The 21,911-nt window shown below is 45.8% G+C and overlaps 1 protein-coding gene across 1 annotated transcript in view; it reads left to right on the top strand.

Moving 5' to 3' along the window:
- The window catches only part of PAXIP1 (PAX interacting protein 1), a 72,420-nt gene that overhangs the window by 28,033 nt on the left and 22,476 nt on the right, over positions 1-21,911 (top strand). Inside the window, exons 9-20 of the mRNA XM_065883632.1 lie at positions 4,731-4,826; positions 5,759-5,896; positions 6,511-6,632; positions 7,040-7,224; positions 8,341-8,384; positions 9,567-9,637; positions 10,710-10,812; positions 11,886-12,054; positions 17,359-17,459; positions 18,438-18,572; positions 18,660-18,735; positions 18,825-18,902. Coding sequence (XP_065739704.1) covers positions 4,731-4,826; positions 5,759-5,896; positions 6,511-6,632; positions 7,040-7,224; positions 8,341-8,384; positions 9,567-9,637; positions 10,710-10,812; positions 11,886-12,054; positions 17,359-17,459; positions 18,438-18,572; positions 18,660-18,735; positions 18,825-18,902 — 1,318 coding nt within the window. The remainder of the gene's footprint in view (positions 1-4,730; positions 4,827-5,758; positions 5,897-6,510; positions 6,633-7,039; positions 7,225-8,340; positions 8,385-9,566; positions 9,638-10,709; positions 10,813-11,885; positions 12,055-17,358; positions 17,460-18,437; positions 18,573-18,659; positions 18,736-18,824; positions 18,903-21,911) is intronic.

Raw genomic sequence — 21,911 nt, 5'->3', positions numbered from 1 at the left:
ACGCTGCGTTCATCTTCTGTTGCTGTGTGACGACTCCCCCGAGACTCAGTGACTTGGAACAACAGACACACACTACCCCGTGGTTCCTGTGTGGGCTGGAAGTCCTGAAGTGGCTCAGCGGGTGGCTAGAGCCCTGGCCCCCAGGAGGCTGCATCTGAGGGCTCTGCTGGGCTGCAGGAACCGCTTAGAATGCCGCCCCCACGGCTCTTGGGGGGCCCCACCCCCCCGCCCCGGGCCTCTCCAGGGAGCGCATCCGCTCAGCATGGCGCCGACTCCCCCGTGGCTTTGCTGAGGCCGCATGCCATCGCCTGGCGCGCTCTGTTGGTCTGGCCCACGCTCCAGGCCGAGTCCAGCCCTGGCCCCTGGAGGGAGGAGAGTCAGGTGACATGCTTTTGAGCCAGCACGTTGCATTTCTTTGAAGAGTCTGGGAAAGAAATAGTGAAAGGTACGTGGAAAGCTAAGAAAAAGACAGGTGAGAAGGAGGGGAATGAGGCATTTGTTAACAACCAGGGAAAGCAAAAGTTAGTAGCAGAAAGGAGCTTCGTCCCGGTGTGCCCTGATGGACCAGGTGGTGAGCCGTACTGTATTAAATCCCAAAGGCTGATTGAAACAGGGACTGTGATAGAACCAAATTAGGGGTGTGCACGCGTGTGTGCGTGTGTGTTTTAGTTTCTGGGGGGAAGGCGGCCTCCACAGTAGGAGGTTGGTAGATAACATCTAAAGCTAAAAAAGAAATCGCATAGAATGTGTTAGAATATATTAATAATTACCAGAAGGAGTTAAAGAGCTGGATATGGCAGCCTTAGGGGAGTGGAAAGTGAATGGGGTACTAGCAAACTGCTGGTTTTTGTCCTGGGCCTTATTAAACTATGTTTATGCGTTACTTTAATCAACGTAAAAATCAAATTTTAAAAGTAGTAAATGGAGAGGAGTGGGTCAGGATGGCAGAGGAGAGGGACGTGGAGCTCCGCCCCCTTCCACAGGTGCGTCAGAAATACGTGCACATGTGGAAAGGGCTCTCACACGATATCTACTGAATGCTGGCAGAGGACCTCGGACTTCCGAAGGGGCGAGAAAATCTCCACGTAACCAGGTAGGACAAAAGAAAAAAAGAGAGAGAAAGGAATCAGGATGGGACCTGTGCCCTTGGGACGGAGCTATGAAAGAGGAAAGGTTCCTGCACCCTGGGAGGCCCCTCCCTGTCAGAGAGATCAGCGGGGACAGAAAGGGAGCTTCCGAACATACAAAGAAGAACTTACACCAATCCTTCTCAGACTCTTCCAAAAGACTGAAGAGGAGGGAACACTCCCGAAGACCTTCTGTGAAGCCACCATCACCCTGATACCAAAGCCAGACAAAGACGCTACCAACAAAGAAAATTACAGGCCAGTATCTTTGATGAACATAGATGGATGCAGGAATGCTCAACAAAGTATTAGCAAACCTAATCCAACAAAACATAGACGATAACACCACGACCAAGTGGGATTCAGCCCACGTTCGTGAGGATGGTTCAGCAGACACAGATCAATCAGTGTGATACAGCACATCAACAAAAGAAAAGACAAAACCCACATGATCATCTCAATAGATGCAGAAAAAGCATTTGACGAAATTCAACACTCACTCATGGTAAAAACTCTTACCAGAGTGGGTATATATAATAAATATAAAAAATATAATAAAATAAAATATATTTAAAAGCTAAAATTTAAAAGGTAAAATATAATAAAAGCTATTTATGACAAACCCACAGCCAATACAGTACTCAACAGTAAAAAGCTGAAAGCCCTCCTGCTAAAATCTGGAACAAGACAAAGATGCCCACTTCACCTCTTCTATTCAACATAGTTTTGGAAGTCCTTACCACAGCAATCAGACAAGAAATAAAAAGGTATCCGAATTGATCGGGAAGAGGTAAAATTGTCATTATATTCATATAACATGGATACATACAGGAAACCCTAAAGACTACACACAAAAATGAATTCAGCAAGGTAGAAGAAGGAGGATACAACATACAGAAATCGGTTGCATTTCTTTATACTAATAATGAAGTATCAAAATGGGAATGTGAAAAAAACAATTCCTTTTAAAATCATACTCCCCCAAATAAAATACTTAGGAATAAACCTGGCCAAGGAGGTGAAAGACTTCCAGGCTGAGAACTATAAAACATTAATAAAGGAAATTGAAGATGACTGAAAGAAATGGAAAGCTAGCCCATGCTCTTGGATGGGAAGAACTAATATTGTTAAAATGGCCATACTACCCAAAGCAATCCACAGGTTTAATGCCACCCCTATCAAATTACCCATGACATTTTCCACAAGTAGAACAAGTAATCCTAAAATTTATATGGAACCATAAAAGACCCAGAATTGCCAAAGCAATCCTGAAGAAAAAGAACAAAGCAGGAGCCATGACCCTCCCAGACTTCGGACAACACTACAAAGCTACAGTAATCAAAACAGTGCGTGGTACTGGCACAAAAACAGACATATGGATCAGTGGATCAATGGGCACAATAGAGTGCCCAGAAATAAACCCACACACCTACAGTCAGTTAATCTTCAACAAAGGAGGCAAGAATATGCAATGGAGAAGAGACAGGCTCTTCAGCAAGTGGTGTTGGGAAAGCTGGACAGCTGCATGTAAATCAGTGAAGTTAGAACACACCCTCACACCTACACAAAAATAAACTCAAAATGGCTTAAAGACTTAAACGTGTAAGACATGACACCGTAAAACTCCTAGAAGAGAACACAGGGAAAGCATTCTCTGACTTAAGTCATACCAATGTTTTCTTAGGTCGGTCCCCCAAGGCCGTAGAAATAAAAGCAAAAATAAACAAATGGGACCTGATCAAACTTACGAGCTTTTGCACAGCAAAGGAGACATAAACAAAATGAAAAGGCAACCTACTGACTGGGAGAAAATCTTTGCAAATGATGCAAGTGCCAAGGGCTTAATTCCCAAAATACACAAACAGCCTCACACAACTCAACCACAAAAAACCAGCCAGACGAAAAATGGGTAGAGGACCTAAAATAGACATTTCTCTAAAGTAGACATAGAGATGGCCAATAGGCACACGAAAAGATGCTCAGTATCACGAATTATTAGAGAAATACAAATCAAATCTACCATGAGGTACCACCTCACACAGGTCAGAACGGCCATCATTAAAAATTACAAATAACAAATGCTGGAGAGGGTGTGGAGTAAAGGGAACCCTCCTACACTGCTGGTGGGAATGTAAGTTGGTGCAGCCACTATGGAGAACAGCATGGGGGTTCCTCAAAAAGCTAAAACTAGAACTACTGTGTGATCCAGCAGTCCCACTGCTGGGCATAAACCTAGACAAAAGTATAATTCAAAAAGACGCACCCCTGTGTTCATAGCACTATTCACAATAGCCAAGACGTGGAAGCAACCTAAATGTCCGTCGACAGATGAATGGATAAGGAAGACGTGGCACATACCTACAACGGAACATTACTCAGCCATAGGAAGGAATGAAATAATGCCGTTTGCAGCAACATGGGTGGACCTAGAGATGATCATACCGAGTGAAGTAAGCCAGACGGAGAAAGACAGATACCATATGATATCACTTAGATGTGGAATCTAAAATGCTACACAAACGAATCCATCTACAAAACAGAAGCAGACGCGTGAACACAGAGAACAGACTTGTGGTCGCCCAGAAGCAGCGGGTTGTGGGGCGGATGGAGTGGGAGGGAGTGTGAGGTCAGCAGGCGTAAGCGAGAGCGCGGAGAACGGACAGGCGGCAGGGTCCTGCTGTAGCGCCCAGGGAGCTGCGTTCAACATCCTGTGATGAACTGTAACGGGAGAGAATATTTTAAGAAAAGGATTTGTGTGTGTGTGTGTGTGTGTGTGTGTGTGTGTGTGTGTGTGTGACTGAATCAATGTGCCGCGCACCTGAAACTAACGCCACGTTGTAAGTCAACTAGACTCCAGTTTAAAAAACATTTTTTTAATAAAAAATTTTAAAAAGCTGTAAATGAAATGGAATTGTTTCGTGGGGCAGGTCTTTTTAACATATAAAGTTCTCGCTTTTCCGGTATACAGCGTTTTAAGTTTTGACCAGTTCCCCTTAGTGCCACACAACCATGTAATAACCACTGCCGTCGAGGTACGGGACAGTCCCCTCACCCCAAAAAACTGAACCTGTTTTTAAAAATAATTTTCTGGTGTTCACAGACTTCATTTTGACCTTTTTTTTGTTTTGTTTTTTTCCCCCTTTTAGAATAAAGTTTCTTAAAAGCAGTGATTCTAGCCCCGGGGGACGATTGGCAGTGTCTGAAACATTTTTCACTGTTGCAGCTGGGGGAGTGTTATTGGCGTCTCAGGGGGAGAGGTCAGGGGGCTGCCGGCCCCCTGAGATGCTCAGGATCCCCCCCCTGCGGCTCAGTCAGCTGGTGTAAAACGTCCGTAGTGCCCAGTTGAGAAACCCTGTTTTAGAAAGAGCATTCCACTTTTCCTTTGGAAATTCAGATGGAATGGTGTTAACGTTCATTTTTACTGTACAGCGCAGGGTGGAAAGGTCCGTACATATAGCCGATAACATCTTCTCTACTTTTGGGGAACTAGACGATGAAAATGTATAATGGATTCTTTTAGTAGCCGTCTTATTTGAAATTACAATTCCCGCTTCCCCTGAGCGCTGGAGGTTGACTGTGACTCTGGGTCTTGTGCGTCTCTAGATAATCCAGGCCCACGGAGGTGCTGTGGACCCCACGTTCTCGAGCCGCTGCACACACCTGCTCTGTGAGAGTCAAGTGAGCGGGCTGTTCGCACAGGTGAGTGGGGGCTCAGCTGTGCTGGCACCGAGTCTGTCCCTTTCTCTGGACAGTGTTAGCGTTCTAAGTGACTCTAGTGACGGTCGTGTTTGGAAAGGACTTTTTTCTACCTCTGCAAATAGAAAATTGCTTCTTACTAGTTCTCCTCGATCTTTGGTGGGTTAGATCGATACCTCTGTGGCCACCAGGCCTTTCTGTCTGTGAGGAATGGAGAAGGGGACATCCCAAGTGGTGCTAGGGGAGGGTAGACGGCCTTCCGCTCCAGTCCAGGGCCACACTGAACGAAGAGCGGCCGGAAGCAGGATTTCTTAACTGTTGGGGGATTCGTATGCAGGCCTGACCCGGTCAGTTCTCCAAGCTTCTGTCCTCCTGCAGAGCAGACGCTTTCTCCTCAGTATCACCTGCTGTCATGCCCTGAAAGTTCATTTCTTCTCTTTTCTTAAAAATGTTATTTGTAGACAGACGGGTGTCAGTGTGTGTGACACACGGCCTCTAAGGAACCCCTGTTACAGAGTAGGTAGTGGTGCCTGTGGGGAGGTGCTCTGTGCTTGCTTTTAGGTGAGCAGTTGCATTCTTTCGTGACTTGTGTGCGGGGCCCTCTGTGTTCTCATGGGGCGGTTTTAATTTTGATGATCAGAAAATGTCATCTCCTTCCATGACTGAAGTTATTTCCAGGTTGTCAGACGTGTAGCTCTTCCCCCCCGTGGTCGGCTCTCGTTCTTGGGTGGCCGGTAGTGTTTTCGGGGTGTGTTAAAATTAACCTGCGACACCGTTGCAGTTCATGACTTCAGTAAACTGAGTGCCAAGCTCGTGAAATTCCTTTATTTATAGGACTCCCATTAAAGGTGGCTTTGTTAGCTGTCCAGCCTTATAGTCTGTGTTTAGCCTGCAGTGAAAGCCCCCGAGACCAGCCCGTGCTCTTGCGTTTGCAGGCGGTGAAGGAGAGGAAGAGGTGTGTCACGGCGCACTGGCTGAACGCGGTGCTGAAGAAGAAGCGGCTCGTGCCGCCCCATCGGGCCCTGCACTTCCCCGTGGCCTTCCCGCCCGGGGGGAGGCCGTGCTCCCAGCATGTGAGGCTCACCCCTCCTCCTCTGCCGGGGGTGGGGGGTCGTCTGCTCCCGTGTCCTCCGTGGGCTGCGAACGGCCCGCTGGCCGGTGCCGAGCGCGATAGGCATCTTCCTTCCTTCTGTTCTCCTGTAACAGTCGCGGCTTCTGCACGGAGTCACGGTTTCATTGACTCTAAGTCTCTGACACCGTTTCATAAATTCCTGAAGTAAAGCAAGCGACTCACGCCAGAAGTGGCTGCTGTTGGCCGGACGTTATCACTTGTGGGTTCTCCCACTTAGCTGAGCTCAAAACTGGGATCAGTAAGAAGAACTAATATTTACATGCTTAATACAATAGCTTCGTTAAGATTACCTGAGCGGTGTCGTAGTAACACAAAAATGGTTTTCCCATAACTTGGTAGGTTTCTTTTCCATCCCGTTGCTGGCTGTGTAACATTTTCACCATTAACAAAGTTCTGGTTTTGACATTCTTAGAGATGATGTCACTAGATGCCTCTTGTGATGCCAAAGAGGGAACGGAAACACGTGTCTATAAAACAAGTAAAATGTAGAAGAAAGTTTTATTAACTGGGTTAAATTGTCGTTATATTTTGGCCTTACTTGCTCTTTTTCCTTAGATTATTTCTGTGACTGGATTCGTTGACAGCGACAGGGATGACCTGAAGTTAATGGCTTACTTGGCAGGTGCCAAGTACACGGGCTATCTCTGCCGCAGCAACACAGTTCTCATCTGTAAAGAGTAAGCACGGTTCTGAAGCCATACTCGATCTTCAGTTTATACACACTGTGGTGGCTGTTTCAGCACTTCTGTATCTCTTAATATGTCATAGTTCCGTGACGGAAATCAGGGTGTGAAAATCAAAGTCTGTTAGCAGGATAGCGACGATATTTATGGTAATGCTAGCAGAAGAGCTAAATTAGATGAGTTAATGAGATGCAGTTTAGTCCAGGTAACAGCAGTAAGGTAAAGGTAGGCCTAGCGATGATCTCGTGACCCGTGTGTGCGCTTCCTTACCAGCCAGGGTCGGCTCTACAGAAACACCCCTGCCGTTTCTAGTGTGAGAAAACGCGGACTGGCTTTGTTGAATATAAATTTGAACACAGAACTCTAACATTTAATAAATGTGTTTTCTCTCCAAAAAAAAGACCAACTGGTTTAAAGTACGAGAAAGCCAAGGAGTGGAGGATCCCGTGCGTGAACGCCCAGTGGCTGGGAGACATCCTCCTGGGGAACCTGGAGGCCCTGCGGCAGATTCAGTACGGCCGCTACACCACCTTCAGCCTGCAGGACCCCTTCGCCCCGGCTCCGCACTTGGTCTCAAACCTTCTGGGTAAGCGGGGCCGGTTCCACGTTGCCGCCAGCTTGCGTACCGAGCACCACCTGTCTCGGCTTCAGCCCTCTCTTCATTCTGATTTCCTTTCCCGTTTCCTCGCCACGCTGTCTTCCTCTGCACTCTGCCCAGTTTTCGTTGCTGTGTGCTTTGGTTTGCTTTTTCTAAATGGACTCTCAGAGGTAGAAGGAACGTGCAGACGCCTGCTGATCTTGTCTCGAGCCGGCTCCGGTCTGTCCAAGGCGCCCCGTGAGCCGTAGCCCACCTCCCCTTCAGCTGCGCAAAACTGGTGGAAGGATCACTGCCCCGACTGTACACACTACGGCACTTAACGTTACTGCATTTACTGAACTGAACGTTACTCCAGAAAACGGGCGTTCAATTCGAACGCCGCTTTAACGTGCTGTCTCTCAAAGGAGCCTGTTAAGTTCCAGTTTGAATGGCTTCAGTCACGAGAAAGCTCGTCTTCATTTTGAGCTGTGGTCTGCTTGCTCCCCTGTGACGCACCTGCTGGTGTGACGTCACCTCGTCCTCAGTGGACACGCACCCTCGGTCGCCGCCCGGTGCGCTGTGGTCCTTGGTGTCAGCCCCCTCGTCGCGGTCGGTTTCTTAGGAGCCGGACCGTGTGGCTCCCAGAACGGGCCGGGGGGACAGCACACGCGGGGTGGGCAGCCTCTGCTGTGCCTGCCCATCACTGCAGCCGCTTAGTAACAGTCCTCACATTTTCCCCTTATTAAAGGTTGTCCGCCAAGCCGCCCTGTGTCCAGGATTACCCGCTCCTGAAAGGGCTTTTTGTGTTTTTGTTGTTGATGATACACTTCCTTTTTTTCTTTTTTTAATTGGAGGATAGTTGATTTACAGTGTTGTGTAAGTTTCAGGTGTACAGCAAAGTGAATCACTTTTACATACATGTGTATCTATTCTTTTTTTTTAAGATTCTTTTCCCATGCAGGTCATTACAGAGTATTGAGTAGAGTTCCCTGTGCTCTACAGGAGGTCCTTGTTAGTTATCTGTTTCATGTATAGTAGTGTGTGTACGTGTCATGAAAAGGCTTTTGTAACACGGCTTATCTATTTACACAGTATATCTGAAAAGTAACCCGTTTCTCTCTTTAGATGCTTGGAGAGTTCCACTGAAAGTGTCAGCAGAGTTGCTGATGGTATGTCAAGCTCATAACCTTACTTTGGCTGTTAACTGTGTATTATACACACGCAGGAGGGATCCATTTGTATTTGTGAATTAAGAATTCTTTTCGTAGTTTGTCACCATAACAGGTGAGGGCTGTATCTTCTCGCCTGCCGTAGCTGTGTAGTATACCTGCATCGTTTTTTCGTAACTGATCATGTCGTCAGTTATTCATATTTATACACGTTAGGAACGTTATCGCTTCAAAGAGCTGTACGATTGCTTAAAGCATCGGAGAGCTGAGTAAGTAAGACGACGTGTTTCCATAGGGTCAGGGAGGCAAGAGCTGAGGCGTTAGTGCAGTAGCCCTGGACCCACAGCTCATTCTGCAGGAGCCCGGACCTCACCGTGATGGGACTGTTCCCGCATGTCCCAGGTGGGGTTCCAGCCCGCTGGCTGAGCTCTGATAGGGTGCCTTCAGGAGGGACCGTTGTGGACCTGAAGGCCAGCAGTTGGTTGTTAGGAAACAAGTGCGGGGCGGGGGGTGGGGGGCATCTGCTCTGTCATCTCAGGTTGAGAGGTCATTGCTTCAAGTAGTGAAACAGAGAGAAAGTGTATCTGTGGACGAAGGTCTGCATAGAGGTGAGGCAAGGGTGAAGGCTGACTCGGGGGTTCCTCCAGGGGCACCGGCCTCCCCCTGCCCTTCGGCTCAGCGTCTCCGCAGGTCAGGGGCTCCAGCTGGTTCCAGGAACGTGGGCGCCCCGCACCTGGGGGCCGGAGCGGCCTTCGGCACCTTGCCCCGCCCTCCAGAGCGCTGTGACCTGGTCGTCCTGAACCCTCGTGGGTGACATCTCAGTTCAGGAAGAGTCTTTTTTTGGGCATGTAGTTGCAATGAGTGTGTTTTCCAAATTCCAAGCTGGGACACAAGACAAAATATTTGAAGTGAAAAGTGTTCTGAAAAGTTCAAGGTTGAGGATTAAATCCGTAACGTGAACGGAGAGAGGGGCGAAGACGTCTTAAAGGACTGCTGGGTCTGATGAATAATGAGGGCACCAGACCAGGGCTTCCCTGGAAGGCTCGCGTGTGTCTGTCTCTCGGCTGGTGAGGCGTGGTGGTGGGTGCGTGTGTCTCGTACGCAGTGGGGTAGGTGGAAAGCTCTCGGAAGCTACTGTATTACTGGGGAGACTGATTAAAGTAAATCATATTTTAATCACAGGGTGTACGACTGCCTCCCAAACTGAAGCAGAATGAAGCAGCCAATACCCAGCCCTCTTCCAAAAGAGCCAGGTATGAAGAATGGCCTTTTTTTTAATGGTTGATGAGCTTTTACAGGTTTGTTTTAGAAAAATGGTGGCAGTTGGGAAAGTTCCCTGAAATGTTCACAGTGAGTAGGATTTGGAAGGATTTGCTGATTGCGTCACAGCTTTATCGTGGCACGTCTCATTTCATTGCTGGAGATAAACAGGGAATAGCCAGTGTTTTTTCCTCTCTTATTAAAAAAACAGTTGAATCTTCTCCTTTAACCAGAACCGCGCCAGAACCCCCGGTGAGCTGCTGTGGTGGAACGGGGGTGGGGGGCTGGAACCCGCTCCAGGTGTCCTGGGTGTGGGCCCGGGAGCCTGCGTCCCGACCCCTGACCCGGCGGGTCGGCGGGGGGGTGGCTGTGTGCAGACCTGCGCTGGTCTCACCTGGTAAAGAGAAGCCGGCGGCTCCGTTAGAACCCAGAGGCCCTCCAGGCCGTGTTCAGCGAGGGGCTTCCTCTCTTCCCTGCCCCTCAGCTCTCCCTCCTGCCATTCCCCACATCCATACAGTCTGGGAATGATTGGATTTTTTAGTGAAAGCCTAATTATGTGATTATATATGTCATTAAAATGCCACAAATAAGTTTTTCTTAATTGAATAGACTGTCTCAAATATAAGCTAAAAATAGGATTTGAGAAAATTTAAGGAAATGAAGAAGACCGAGGTTTAATTTAAAATGTGTGCTTGAGTCAAACAGCGTTGTTCTGTGCCTTCTGGGTTGAGACGGGGCAGGTGGAAGACACAGGACTAGAGCCTGGGGTGGGGGGCCTCCCGCTCTTCAGGACCAGCAAGGCCAGTGAGGGCGGGGGCGGGGCTGCTGATGAAGTGGAGCGTTGATTGGCTGCTTCCCTTGGAGGTGCCACACGGAGGCCTTTTGGGGGGTGCCTGTGTGTGAATGGTGGGAAAGAAAAAAAGAGCAGGTAAGTCATTGTATTTTCCCTTTAAGGAAAGACCACCACACACACTTAAAGCTTGTTAAAGCTATTAAAAATCCCTTCTTTGCTAAAGAACATTTTTAAGTAAATAATAGGCGGTCTTTCCTATGTGTATTTTATAGAATTGAAGATATACCACCTCCCACTAAGAAGCTAACACCAGAATTGACCCCGTTTGTGCTTTTCACTGGATTTGAGCCTGTTCAAGTTCAACAGTATATTAAGGTGAAACTTTAATTCTATTTTGCGTAAGGATTTTTAGGAATGTTCCTTTCTGTTTATATTTGCTTGAGGCCGGCAGTCTAATTAAACTAACATTTAATCAGGAATATCGTATTATAAGTGTTTACAGTGTGTATCTATAAACTGTGTGTCGTCATTACCTCATCATTGACTTCCCGCCTCATTCTTGCTACTGCTTCCCACTTAGATACGCGTTTTCTCATTAGGAGAAAAACGATTTAGGTGAGTAGACCGAGAACCATTTCTATAATCACGTGAGCATAGCAAGCCCACTCGGACATCATTTTCATAAAGACATTAGCTTAAAAGAGTGGCTGTGCCTCTTCAGGTTTTCTGATTGAATCCACAGTCTTTCAAGACTTGTTTTCTTGGGTAGGAGGGTAGGCCCAAGGGGCGGTGGTGTATTTGTGTATTTAGATAAATAAGCTTCTTGGAAGTAACACCAGGAGGGATTATGGGATTTCGTTTTGTTATTTTGGGGACGGGGAGGGCGATGGCTAAGAGGAGGAGTTGACCTATGGTACGTGGATTCATACGTTTTATTTATATTTATTTATTTATTTATTTTAAGGAAAAGAAACAATTATAAATGCTACTATACGTTTAGTATAATTTATTTTCTTTACTTTTAAAGTTGAGTATAGTTAAAGAGATCATCTTTTATATGTTTATGTCTCCTCAGTCAATTCTTAGGTCATCATTTCTTAAAACAGAGACAGTATTTTAACGTGCCTCAGTAACACTCATTTCAGCTTAGAAAGCCTGGGCAGATTTGCGCCTTACGAAATGAGCTGCGTTGTTTTCAGAATTTTACTTATTTATAGGGATGGGATGTCGTATTTAATCCTTAATCCTGATCTGCACAGCATTGATTAGGGAAATGTACGTTGTCGGTCCTAGTTTTCACTTTCCTCCTACAGTGGCGTGGGTTTGGTTTTACCAGTTGCACCATTTTCCGTGGCCGAGGACTCTGTTCATAGTCTTAGACGCGTCCCGGGCCGTGTGCAGCTCTGTAGGCCTAGCTCTCACCTCTGGTCTGTGTTCGTGACCCCCAGAAGCTCTACATCCTTGGTGGGGAGGTCGCCGAGTCTGCACAGAAGTGCACCCACCTCATCTCCAGCAAGGTGACGCGCACCGTGAAGTTCCTGACGGCCATCTCCGTGGTGAAGCACATCGTGACTCCGGAGTGGCTGGAGGAGTGTTTCAAGTGTCAGAAGTTCATCGGTGAGTAGCAGCAGCATCTGTACCTCAGTGAACTTACTATTACTTCAAGAAAAAACCCTTTTAATTTGGCATTATCTCCATTTTCATCCCAGCAAACATCTAGTTCATTTGTTAACTCTTTGTTATTTATAAACTTATTCCATGTTCCAGTCACTTGATTGATATCTTTGCATTTTACCGTTGAAATATAGAGGTTTTGGGAAGGTATTGGGGGAAGAATAAGCTCTGCATCCCTGCCATGTTGTTTCCTGATGTGAGTGTATTTTGTTTGGAACGCTGGCTGTCGGATGAGATTCCACATGCAGTACAGCGCCCGGCGGGGAGCCCGGCAACGTCCGGGCAGGCGGGAGGGTCAGCGTGTCCCTCCCTCGCCCGTCTCCCACTCTCCAGGGCACCGAAAGTGAAATCCTGTTACTGGCAGGGACCCTTAGATGGGTCAGGATACCCACGTGTCTTTAGAGCCTTGCTAATCAGTGCAGAGCGAATATGATTCCAAGTGACTTTTCTCTGCGGAATAGATTTGCAGCTTCGTCTCACGTGTGTTTTCCTCTGTGAGGGCACATCACAGCCCGTTGCCCTCAGGGCACTGGACAGCACTGTGCTTATAGGCCGATCAAACAGCAAAAATCACTGACAGAAGCACAGAAATGTGAAGAAAGTAGCACTAAGTGGACCACGGAAGGACCCTTGTTCTCAGGACGAGCTGAACCGGGGCGAGCGCCGCCGTGTCGGCCCCAGCGGGAAGCGCCGCGTGGGCAGCTCTGCCACGTCCACAGAGAACTGCAAAGCACCACAGACGCTGGTTTTGAGGTTACAAATAAATTGTACCGAGTGGGCATGTTCACAAATACGAAATCCACAAATAACTAGGTTCAACTGTATTATGTAGTGTTTAGAAATTTTCAGTTGAGATTTTAGAAGTTTTTTACTTAAAAGAGACTAGTGAAATATAAATAACAACGCAGGCAGAAGAAGAAAAACGTAGAAACGAAACCATAAACGTAGATAAGCTCTCAGCTGTATGAGCTACAAAGTTCAGAATGAGGGAGTCTGTTCTTTAACTGAAATTGGAGCTGCTTGATTTATCAAGCTTACCAGTCTGCGAAAACACTTTTTATCTGTTTGTGGAAGTTATAACAGTTCGTATTTGATGGGCAGTTTTAGCTGACTTTCATTTCTTCATGGCCTTATTAATGTTTGCTGTGTTGACTTCTGAGGGTTTATAAGGTGGTTCTGGTCTTATTATAAACATTTAATATTCAATATTGAATAGTCAAACACACTTCATATTTGATCCCTCAGATTTCAGGATTTCGTAACTTTTCCGATCGTCAGATAGTTGGAGTTACACAGGATGCAGCCTTTTCCTGTTGGCTTCTTAGTCACGTGCGTTTATGTTTCCTCTGTGTCGTCTTAGCTCATTTCTTTTTAGCACCAAAGACTATCCCACCGTCTGGACGGACCTGTTTGTTTATCCTCTCACCTACTGAAGGGCATCTTGGTTGCTTCCAAGTTTTGGAATTACAAGTAAAGCTGTGTTCTGTGTGCAGCTTTAGTGTGGATGTAAGTTTTCAACTCATTTGGCTAAATACCAAGCAGTGCGACGGCTGAATCATAGGAGAGTAGGTTCAGTTTTGTGAGAAACCATCAAACCGTCTCCCAAAGCGCTGGTACCAGTTTGCGTTCCATCAGCAGACTTCCTGTTGCCCCACATCCTCGCCGGCACTCGGTGTTGTCAGTTTTTCTGACCGTTAAGAGTTGTGTGGTGGTACCTCATTTTTGTTTTAATTTGCATTTCCCTGATGACATACCATGTTAAGCGTCTTCTCATGTGTTTATTTGCTACCTGTATATCTTCTGTGGTCATCCATCTGTTCAGATCTTTTGTCCATTTTCTAACTGGGTTCTCTTATTAGAGTTCTTTGTGTATTTTGGGTAACAAATAGTCCTTATCAGATGCGTCTTTTGCGAATATTTTCTCCCAGTCTGTGGCCTGTCTTCTCATTCCCTTGACATTGTCTTTGACAGAGTGGAAGTGTTCGACTTTAATGAAGTCCAGGTTGTCAGTTATTTCTTCTGTGGATCATGCCTTTGGTTTTGTATCTAGTCATTGCTGTACCCAAAGCCCTCTTGGTTTTCTCTTGTTACCTTTTTAGGAGTTTAGGAGTTTTAGTTTTGTGTTTGGCTGTGCTGTGTCTTTTGTGTTGTCATGTGAACTTTAAAATCATTTATATGATATCCACTAGTCATTTACTTCTTTTTTGGTTTTTTTTTGCGGTACGTGGGCCTCTCACTGTTGTGGCCTCTCCCGTTGCGGAGCACAGGCTCCGGACGTGCAGGCTCGGCAGCCGTGGCTCACGGGCCCAACCGCTCCGCGGCATGTGGGATCTTCCCCGACCGGGGCACGAACCTGTGTCCCCTGCATCGGCAGGTGGACTCTCAACCACTGTGCCACCAGGGAAGCCCCTAGTCATTTACTTTTAATACAGACTTGAGACATTTTGTTTTGCCAAAAGTTTACATTTTGAGGTTCCTGAAATTTCTCAAGAAGAATACTAACCCTAGGGTATTAGTTCTGGCAGTATCTGAAATTCTGCATTCTGATTCATTTCTTTCTTTTTTCCATCTTTTAACGTTTTATGGAGATTTTTAAAACCCATTTGGCTTTTGAATTAAAAAAAATTTTTTGAAACGACCAGTCACCCAGTTGCCTATATAGTACAGACATAGCTTCTTTTTCCTGATCCATTAGAGAGTCCATTGCCCAAATAATGCTCTGTTATCCCCAACACCTCAATGTGTGTTTCCTACAGACAGACAAGGACGTTCTCATAGATGGCACGACACGGCCACAGTCAGGAAATCAACATCGATCCACGGCTGCCGCTTCATCCTCAGACATCCTCATCCCCATTCAGATCCGCCCGTTGTCTCAGCATCACCCCTTAGAGCAGAAGGACCTAGTTCTGAATCACACGTTGCGTGTAGTCTCCTTGAGTCTGGGAAGGGCCCGTCTGTTCTTGTCACTTGAAGATGTCTGGTCAGGTCTGTCACTGTACAGAATGCCCTCCGTCTGGTGTGTGTACTGTCTCCTCCCGAGGGGGGTGGGCAGGTGGCGTCACCATCACATGGCTGCGGTCTCCCCCACCTCGCATCCTGCCGGGGGCTGCACAGTGCAGGGTTGTCGTCCTGCGGGTGATTTCACGGTGGTCCCTCGACGCAGGTGCAAGCCGGCCAGGCTTCTTGACGAGTCATTATGGGAAGCACTTTGAAACTTTGCAGATACTGCTGTTCCCTGTCAGACTTCTGACTTATTCCCTTATTTCCCCACACGGGCTCCTTTGTGTCTCCTTGTTACCGTCTTGTCACCGACCCTCACATCGTCCCCACTGTGACCAGGGATTGCCACTCAGGCTGGCTTCCGTGTCCTGTCGGGTTGACCACGTGGTAGCTTTTGGCAAAACAAGAATGTTCTGGGCTCATCTCAATGCTTCTCTGCCCTGGTTCCACACCAGCGTTTTCCCAAGGATCCCCGAGTCCTTTCAGTGTAAACCTGGGAGCGGACGGACAGTGCTTGTGGCCCTGGGGTGTTGCTCCTGAACCCTCTTCCCACTTCCTGTGTCTGTCTGTCCGATGCCAGTCTGCCACCACGCGGTTCGTCCTCATTTCCTCCCTCCCTTTGTCTGTAATCCTTTCTCCAACAACAGTGAGAAGCCCGGCTCCCGGCGTCCTAATGAACTTGTTAACTTACTTGCTAAAGCTGCACTGTGTGTGGTCAGTAGCACGTGGACGGCCACTGCCCCTGCAGCGCAGCCCCTCTCCCTGGGCTCTGACGCCCTCGGGCCTGACAGCTTTAAAACCGGATTGTTCGAGAAGTGGTAGGGGATAACTTTGTATTTAAAATTGGTGTCTCAGACTATAGAATCTCTTTCTGGAAGACGCATGTCCTCTGTGCTGCTGTGAAAAGTTTAATTTTCAGGTTGACTGTTTCTACGGATTCTTATTAGCAAGTTAATGTAACGCTGCTGCTTCTTTTAGAAAACCAAAATGTCAGCATCTCCTCTGGGACAGGATTGTTTTAGCTACTTCGTTATATTTCAGTGTCATCGTCTCTTATCATAAATATTAACTACTTCTTGGCACTCCCTCATAGCTCTCCAGAAGGCATATCAACCTTAATTTTGCCGTGGACACTTACATTTCAAATGCAGCACTTCAGGGACTTCCCTGGTGGTCCAGTGGTCAAGACTCCGTGCTCCCAATGCAGGGGGCCCAGGTGCGATCCCTACAAAAAAAAAAAAAAAGATCCCGCAGGCTGCAACTAAGACCTGGCACACCCTAAATAAATAAATATTTAAAACAAAACGGATATATCACTTCATGCATGACAGTACATTTTTGTGCACTTTTTAATTCATCATCTTTTTAGAAATTCTTATCGTCTCCCACCTCAACCAGTATAGTGCCTCATCTGCTGCTGGCTGATCCATTGTGTGTCTGCAGCAGTTGTTAAATGTCAGCGTTTCTTCAGTGACAGGATTGCTCTCGCCCGGTGGTCCTTGAGCTCAGAATGGTTTTTACATTTTTAAGGCATTGTTTCAAAAACAGAAGGGCATGTCTCAGAAGTATATGGCCTACCACATGTGTCATCCGACTCTCCCTGCTTTGGGCTGTGTTACACAGTTTGGTTATTATGAAGAAGAAATGATTTTCTGAACGAGATGTATTTCATAAGAAGATTAAAATATTTTGTGATCTTTACCTTTTGACAAACTAGATATTTCTTAAAAATTCTTAAATCTTCAAAATTTGGTAAAACCATTCTTTATAAATTGCGGTACATATTCATAGATTAAAAAGGAACGTGTTTATGGTAAATCTCAGCTAATTGAGTCTAATGGCTCTGGAGTCACTGTGGTCCCTACACACACACACACACACACACACACACACACACACACACACGACGACAGTTCGCGGCTCTCCCTCCGGGACTGGAGCTCCTCCCCTGGGCCTGTGGGCGCCCTGGGACGGTGAGATTACAGCTGAGGGGTGTGGAGGGGACAGAGCTCTCAGTCCAGTTTTTTCCAAACGCTAAGAAACACTGACCAAGGAGGGACAGTGTCTTCGGCCTGGCTGTTTTCAGGAGAAAAGTAACTGACAAGTATAACAGGTGAGGCTTTTGTTCACAGGTAAATGTGAGCCGTGGATCACACGCACCTGACCGGGGGCAGCCTGGAGCGGGTGGCACGGTGTAGCCCGGGCGCCGTGCACTGTTGGACGGGGTGCTGTTCTCTTTTCCAGATGAGCAGAGCTACGTTCTCCGAGACGCCGAGGCCGAGGTGCTTTTCTCCTTCAGTCTGGAGGAGTCCCTGAGGAGGGCACGCGTGTCTCCGCTCTTTAAGGTACGCTTGGGAGGGAAGTCAGATAAGGCCCCTGGACACGACAGCCGCTACAGCTGAGGGCGACAGCAGGGGCCTCCCTGGAGCCGCCCCCCCCACCACCACCACCTCCACCTACCGTCCCCACCGCATGGGCGGCCTTCCTCGGGCAGGGTGCCTCTGGGGGTCTTCGGCACCTGCAGAGTCCTGCTGTTTCCCATAGCTAAGAGAATCCACACACAGTTAAACAGATTAGAGAGATGCATTACAGATACCCGGTTCTGTAAAGAGTACGTGTGTGAATAGGTAGGAGACATTTAAATCGATTATTTTGCTTTTAACAACTTACATTACTTGCTACTATTCTCATTAAATGTATATACTCAGCTAGAGAATGGAGACCGTCCTTGGGAACATATTAGAATCTGTGCCTAATAATTCTAGACTGGAACATTTAAATATTTGCTAAGATAGAACACGTCAGACAGCAGCTCAGTAAATTAATAAAGGTAATCATTTTTTTACCCTTCAGGAGCCAATTTAGGAATCAGAAATGATTTGCAATACTGAGTTAAGAGTATTCTACCTAAGATAGTCTGATTTTTCTAAATATTTGCGTTTAAAACAAAATGGTATTTTTGGTACACTTAGAAAACTGTAACCAGCAAAACCATTTCCTGTTCTGTTTGAGCTTACGGTTTATAGGAATTGAGTGTTCCTATTCTTGTCCCTAATTATCGCAGAGTACTACTTCATGTCTTTTAGGAATATAAGTTCTAGTTGCCGTTAATAAGTATAGGTCATACCTAACATAGGAAAGTGCTGACGTTACTTCCGAATCGACACACCTGGATTCCCCCAGGCCCACTTCAGACTGGGGACTAGCCGGGGCTAGTACGTGTATCCCCCTGAAATTAGACATTTTGTCAAAAAGTGAGAAATTATGTACACTAAAAATTCCATTTAAAAAACATAATACACATATTTTCATTTTATTTTTAGGCGAAATATTTTTACATCACTCCTGGGATCTGCCCAAGTCTTTCAACTATGAAAGCGATTGTGGAATGTGCAGGAGGGAAAGTACTGTCTAAACAGCCGTCTTTCCGGAAACTCATGGAACATACGCAAAATAAGGTGGACAGAAGTAAAATACGCTGTTGAGTTCATCATTGTTGTGTACAAGAGCCGTTGTTCAGTCACTAATGATTTTCTTTTCATTAGAGTTTGTCAGAAATAATTTTAATATCCTGTGAAAATGACCTTCACTTGTGTCGAGAATATTTTGCCAGAGGAATAGGTATGGCTTGCTCCCCTTGCTCTGTATTAAGAGTGTGTAGGTGCACGGCCGTGCACTCATTTAACGGCTTTTGTTTTCGTTTCTTTCAGATGTTCATAATGCAGAGTTTGTTCTAACTGGAGTGCTCACACAAACACTGGACTATGAATCATATCCTTTTGAAAGATGTGTGTGTGCAGAAACCCTCTCAGCACTAAGATCTGAGCGTGTGTGTTCCGTATCTCCAGAGTTGGCGATAAAAAAAATGATAAAAGACCCCTTAACATTTTTGGAGATTTTGTTTCTGTACAATATGTGCTCTTACATCTCTCCGGGTTCTTTTTCCTACCTTTGGGTGATTGGTGGGTGTCATCTCAGGGCCCCTTTTCTTGCGTCTGTAGCCTGAAAGGAGCCTGCGTCATTCTGCCCCAGGACGGTTGGAGCCCCGGGTGGACGGTGCAGAGTCGCAGGGGTTGGCGAGGGCTCGGGCGCCCGAAGCTCACCACCTCAGCGTGCGGCCTGTATTGGATGCTGTCACTAGTCTGCATCGTGTTTGTTTGGCAGTTGTTTTCCTCAACGAGCTTACATATAAATTTAACTGACGCACCTGCGCTGGTGACTGGAGCCCGACGCACGGGTCTGGCTGTGTCAGCTGCCGGATGGAGCGGCCCCTGCGCCCTTGAGACGCCCTTGTTTTCCAGCTGCTTTCTTCGGGGACAAGCATTTTAAAGCAGGAAGACAAATATATTAAATATACTGCATCTTATTAAGATGTGCAATTTTATTCTGAGGAAACATAAATTATGTTTTGTATTATATGACTTTTAAGAGCCCACGTTAGATTTTATGATTCATTTGCCGGGTTTTTAAATGTTTTCGCAACACTGTTGATGGAACTTTAGCTGCAAATGAAATGGTGTAAATAAAGACCTTGCTATCTCTAAATTATGGATGTTAAAGATTTGAAATGTTTTGTACTCTTATTTTTATTTCTTACACTCTTTTCTTTTATATTGATATCTTGCCCACATTTTAAATAAATGTACTTTTGAACTTAGAATTGAGTGGTCCTTTGTTATTACACATTGTTTTGTGCAATTTATATGATTTGCATTAAACCGGATCACATTTTAAGTAATTTCCAGGCAAAGTATGTTCTAGTAAATTTTCTCCCGAAGAAATAATTTCTGGAAGGTAGCCATTTCTGTCCAGGTAATAAATAAATTACTGGGCAGAGGCATATTCAGAATATGTAGCAATTACTACAAACAGGCAGGCGCCGACCAGCCAGAATCGTTTATACCACAAACGCCCATATATATATATCCCGCGTCTATTCCAGGCATGGTTCTCATACACGTCCTGTTGGGTTGTAGGTACAGGAGCATACTGGAGACTACCACCTTATCAGTAATTACTAACATGAATATATAATATACTACATTTATTAATATATTCAAGAACGAGAGGTTCAGCACTGCCCTCACATCACTGCTCGTCAGGTGTGTTCCTGAAACACTGGATTTGCCTCCATAGCAATGTCTGCGATGTCTTCCTAGAAGGAGTTGTGATCTACTCCCAAGTCTACTCGCCAATTGCACAGTCTCCACAGTTTAATTCTTAAACACAGTTTAAGTGGAGCACGTGTATTAAGAAAGTTAGTGAACTCCCCAGCCCAGGAATTCTCAGCATTCCCGCAAGGCTCTGACGTTGGTTATACACACTGAAGGCATCATTACTTCAGGTGTTCTCCCAACTCACGGTGGAACCACATGGCGTTACTCCTACCAATGGGAAGGAAATTGCCCACGACTTCACGATTTTAAAGTGAGGCTCAACACCTTCAACCTGACCTGTGCCGTCTCAAAAGCCTTGACCTGTGGCAACTTCCCAGTGACCCAGCCGCTGCCGTGTGGGTACACCTTCCGTCTCTCACCACGAGTGATCGATACGCTGACTGGCCACTGGAAACATTCATCTGTTGAGCTTAAATACACCCGAACAGCAGTTTTGTTCAGGTGTACCACGTGCTGGCACGCACTTGCATTTTTACAAACTGTATCTCAAACTATGTGTACATTTTAGCTCATGCTTTTGTACTTAAGCAAACTTAGGGATACTGACCTGTAGAACTGACCTTTTCTCCTCACGTACAACAGGTGGAATGAGTGCTGATATGAAATAATTTCGAATCTGTAAAATCCCGGAAGTACAGAAGAGTTTCATTAAGTTGGAACAAAATCTTGATCGCAAAGTATTCAGAATATGGCCCTCCTTCTTACACCCTTGAAGAAAAGTGAAGATAATGATGGAATAAGGGCCTTCTGGGTAGAGTACATGCACCTGTTCAGTCTTCAGTGGAGGCGGGGTTTGTTTAACCAACATGCAAGTATGACTGACTTGATTAACCTTTCAATGAGTGTTTTTCTCAAAAGCTGCCAAGAATAATCCTTAAAAACTCCAGGAGCCGTCTGCAGCCAACTGGCTTGCACAGCTGCTAAGCATTGATTTGGTGGCTCAGAGGAAGTTACATGTGAACATTTAAGAATAAAGCAAATCAACTTCTTAGAGAAGCTGATTAGGTTAGAAAATTATTTCTCCTAGGAAAAGAAGTCTTTCTCTTAGTCCTGTTGTTTTCGTCTGACTCAAGGTTTTTTAATAGAAATGCAAACCACATACGTAATTTTAAAGTTTCTGGTAGCCACAGTAAAAAAGCTTTTAGATTTAGTTTCTAAAATTTTATTTATCTAAAATATTGTTTCATTTACAAGTAATATTTTTAATTGTTTTACTCTTTTTTTATATATTTCATACCACTTACAGTTTAAAAAGATATATATACCCAAGTTATTCTAAGGGTAAGGTGTTTTCCAGTAACTGAGTTAGTGCCAACTTTTTAAAATTAATTTTTATTGGAGTTGATTTACAATGTCGTGCTAGTTTCAGGTGTACAGCAAAGTGAATCAGTTATACATATAGCCACTCTCTTTTAGATTCTTTTCCCATATAGGTCATTACAGAGTACTGAACAGAGTTCTCTGTGCCGTACAGTAGGTTCTTATTATCTATTTTATATATAGTAGTGTGTGTACGTCAACCCCAATCTCCCAATTTATCCCTCCCCCACCGGTGTTCATTTTAAGTTAAAATTCACAAAACTGAGATGGACAGCACAGCTCCTCACTCGCGCCAGGCAC

This window comes from Phocoena phocoena, chromosome 9 (assembly GCF_963924675.1).
Source record: "Phocoena phocoena chromosome 9, mPhoPho1.1, whole genome shotgun sequence".
In the NCBI taxonomy this organism is placed as follows: domain Eukaryota; kingdom Metazoa; phylum Chordata; class Mammalia; order Artiodactyla; family Phocoenidae; genus Phocoena; species Phocoena phocoena.
Note: the sequence above shows the minus strand (reverse complement) of the source record. Positions and strands in the feature narration are given on the sequence as shown.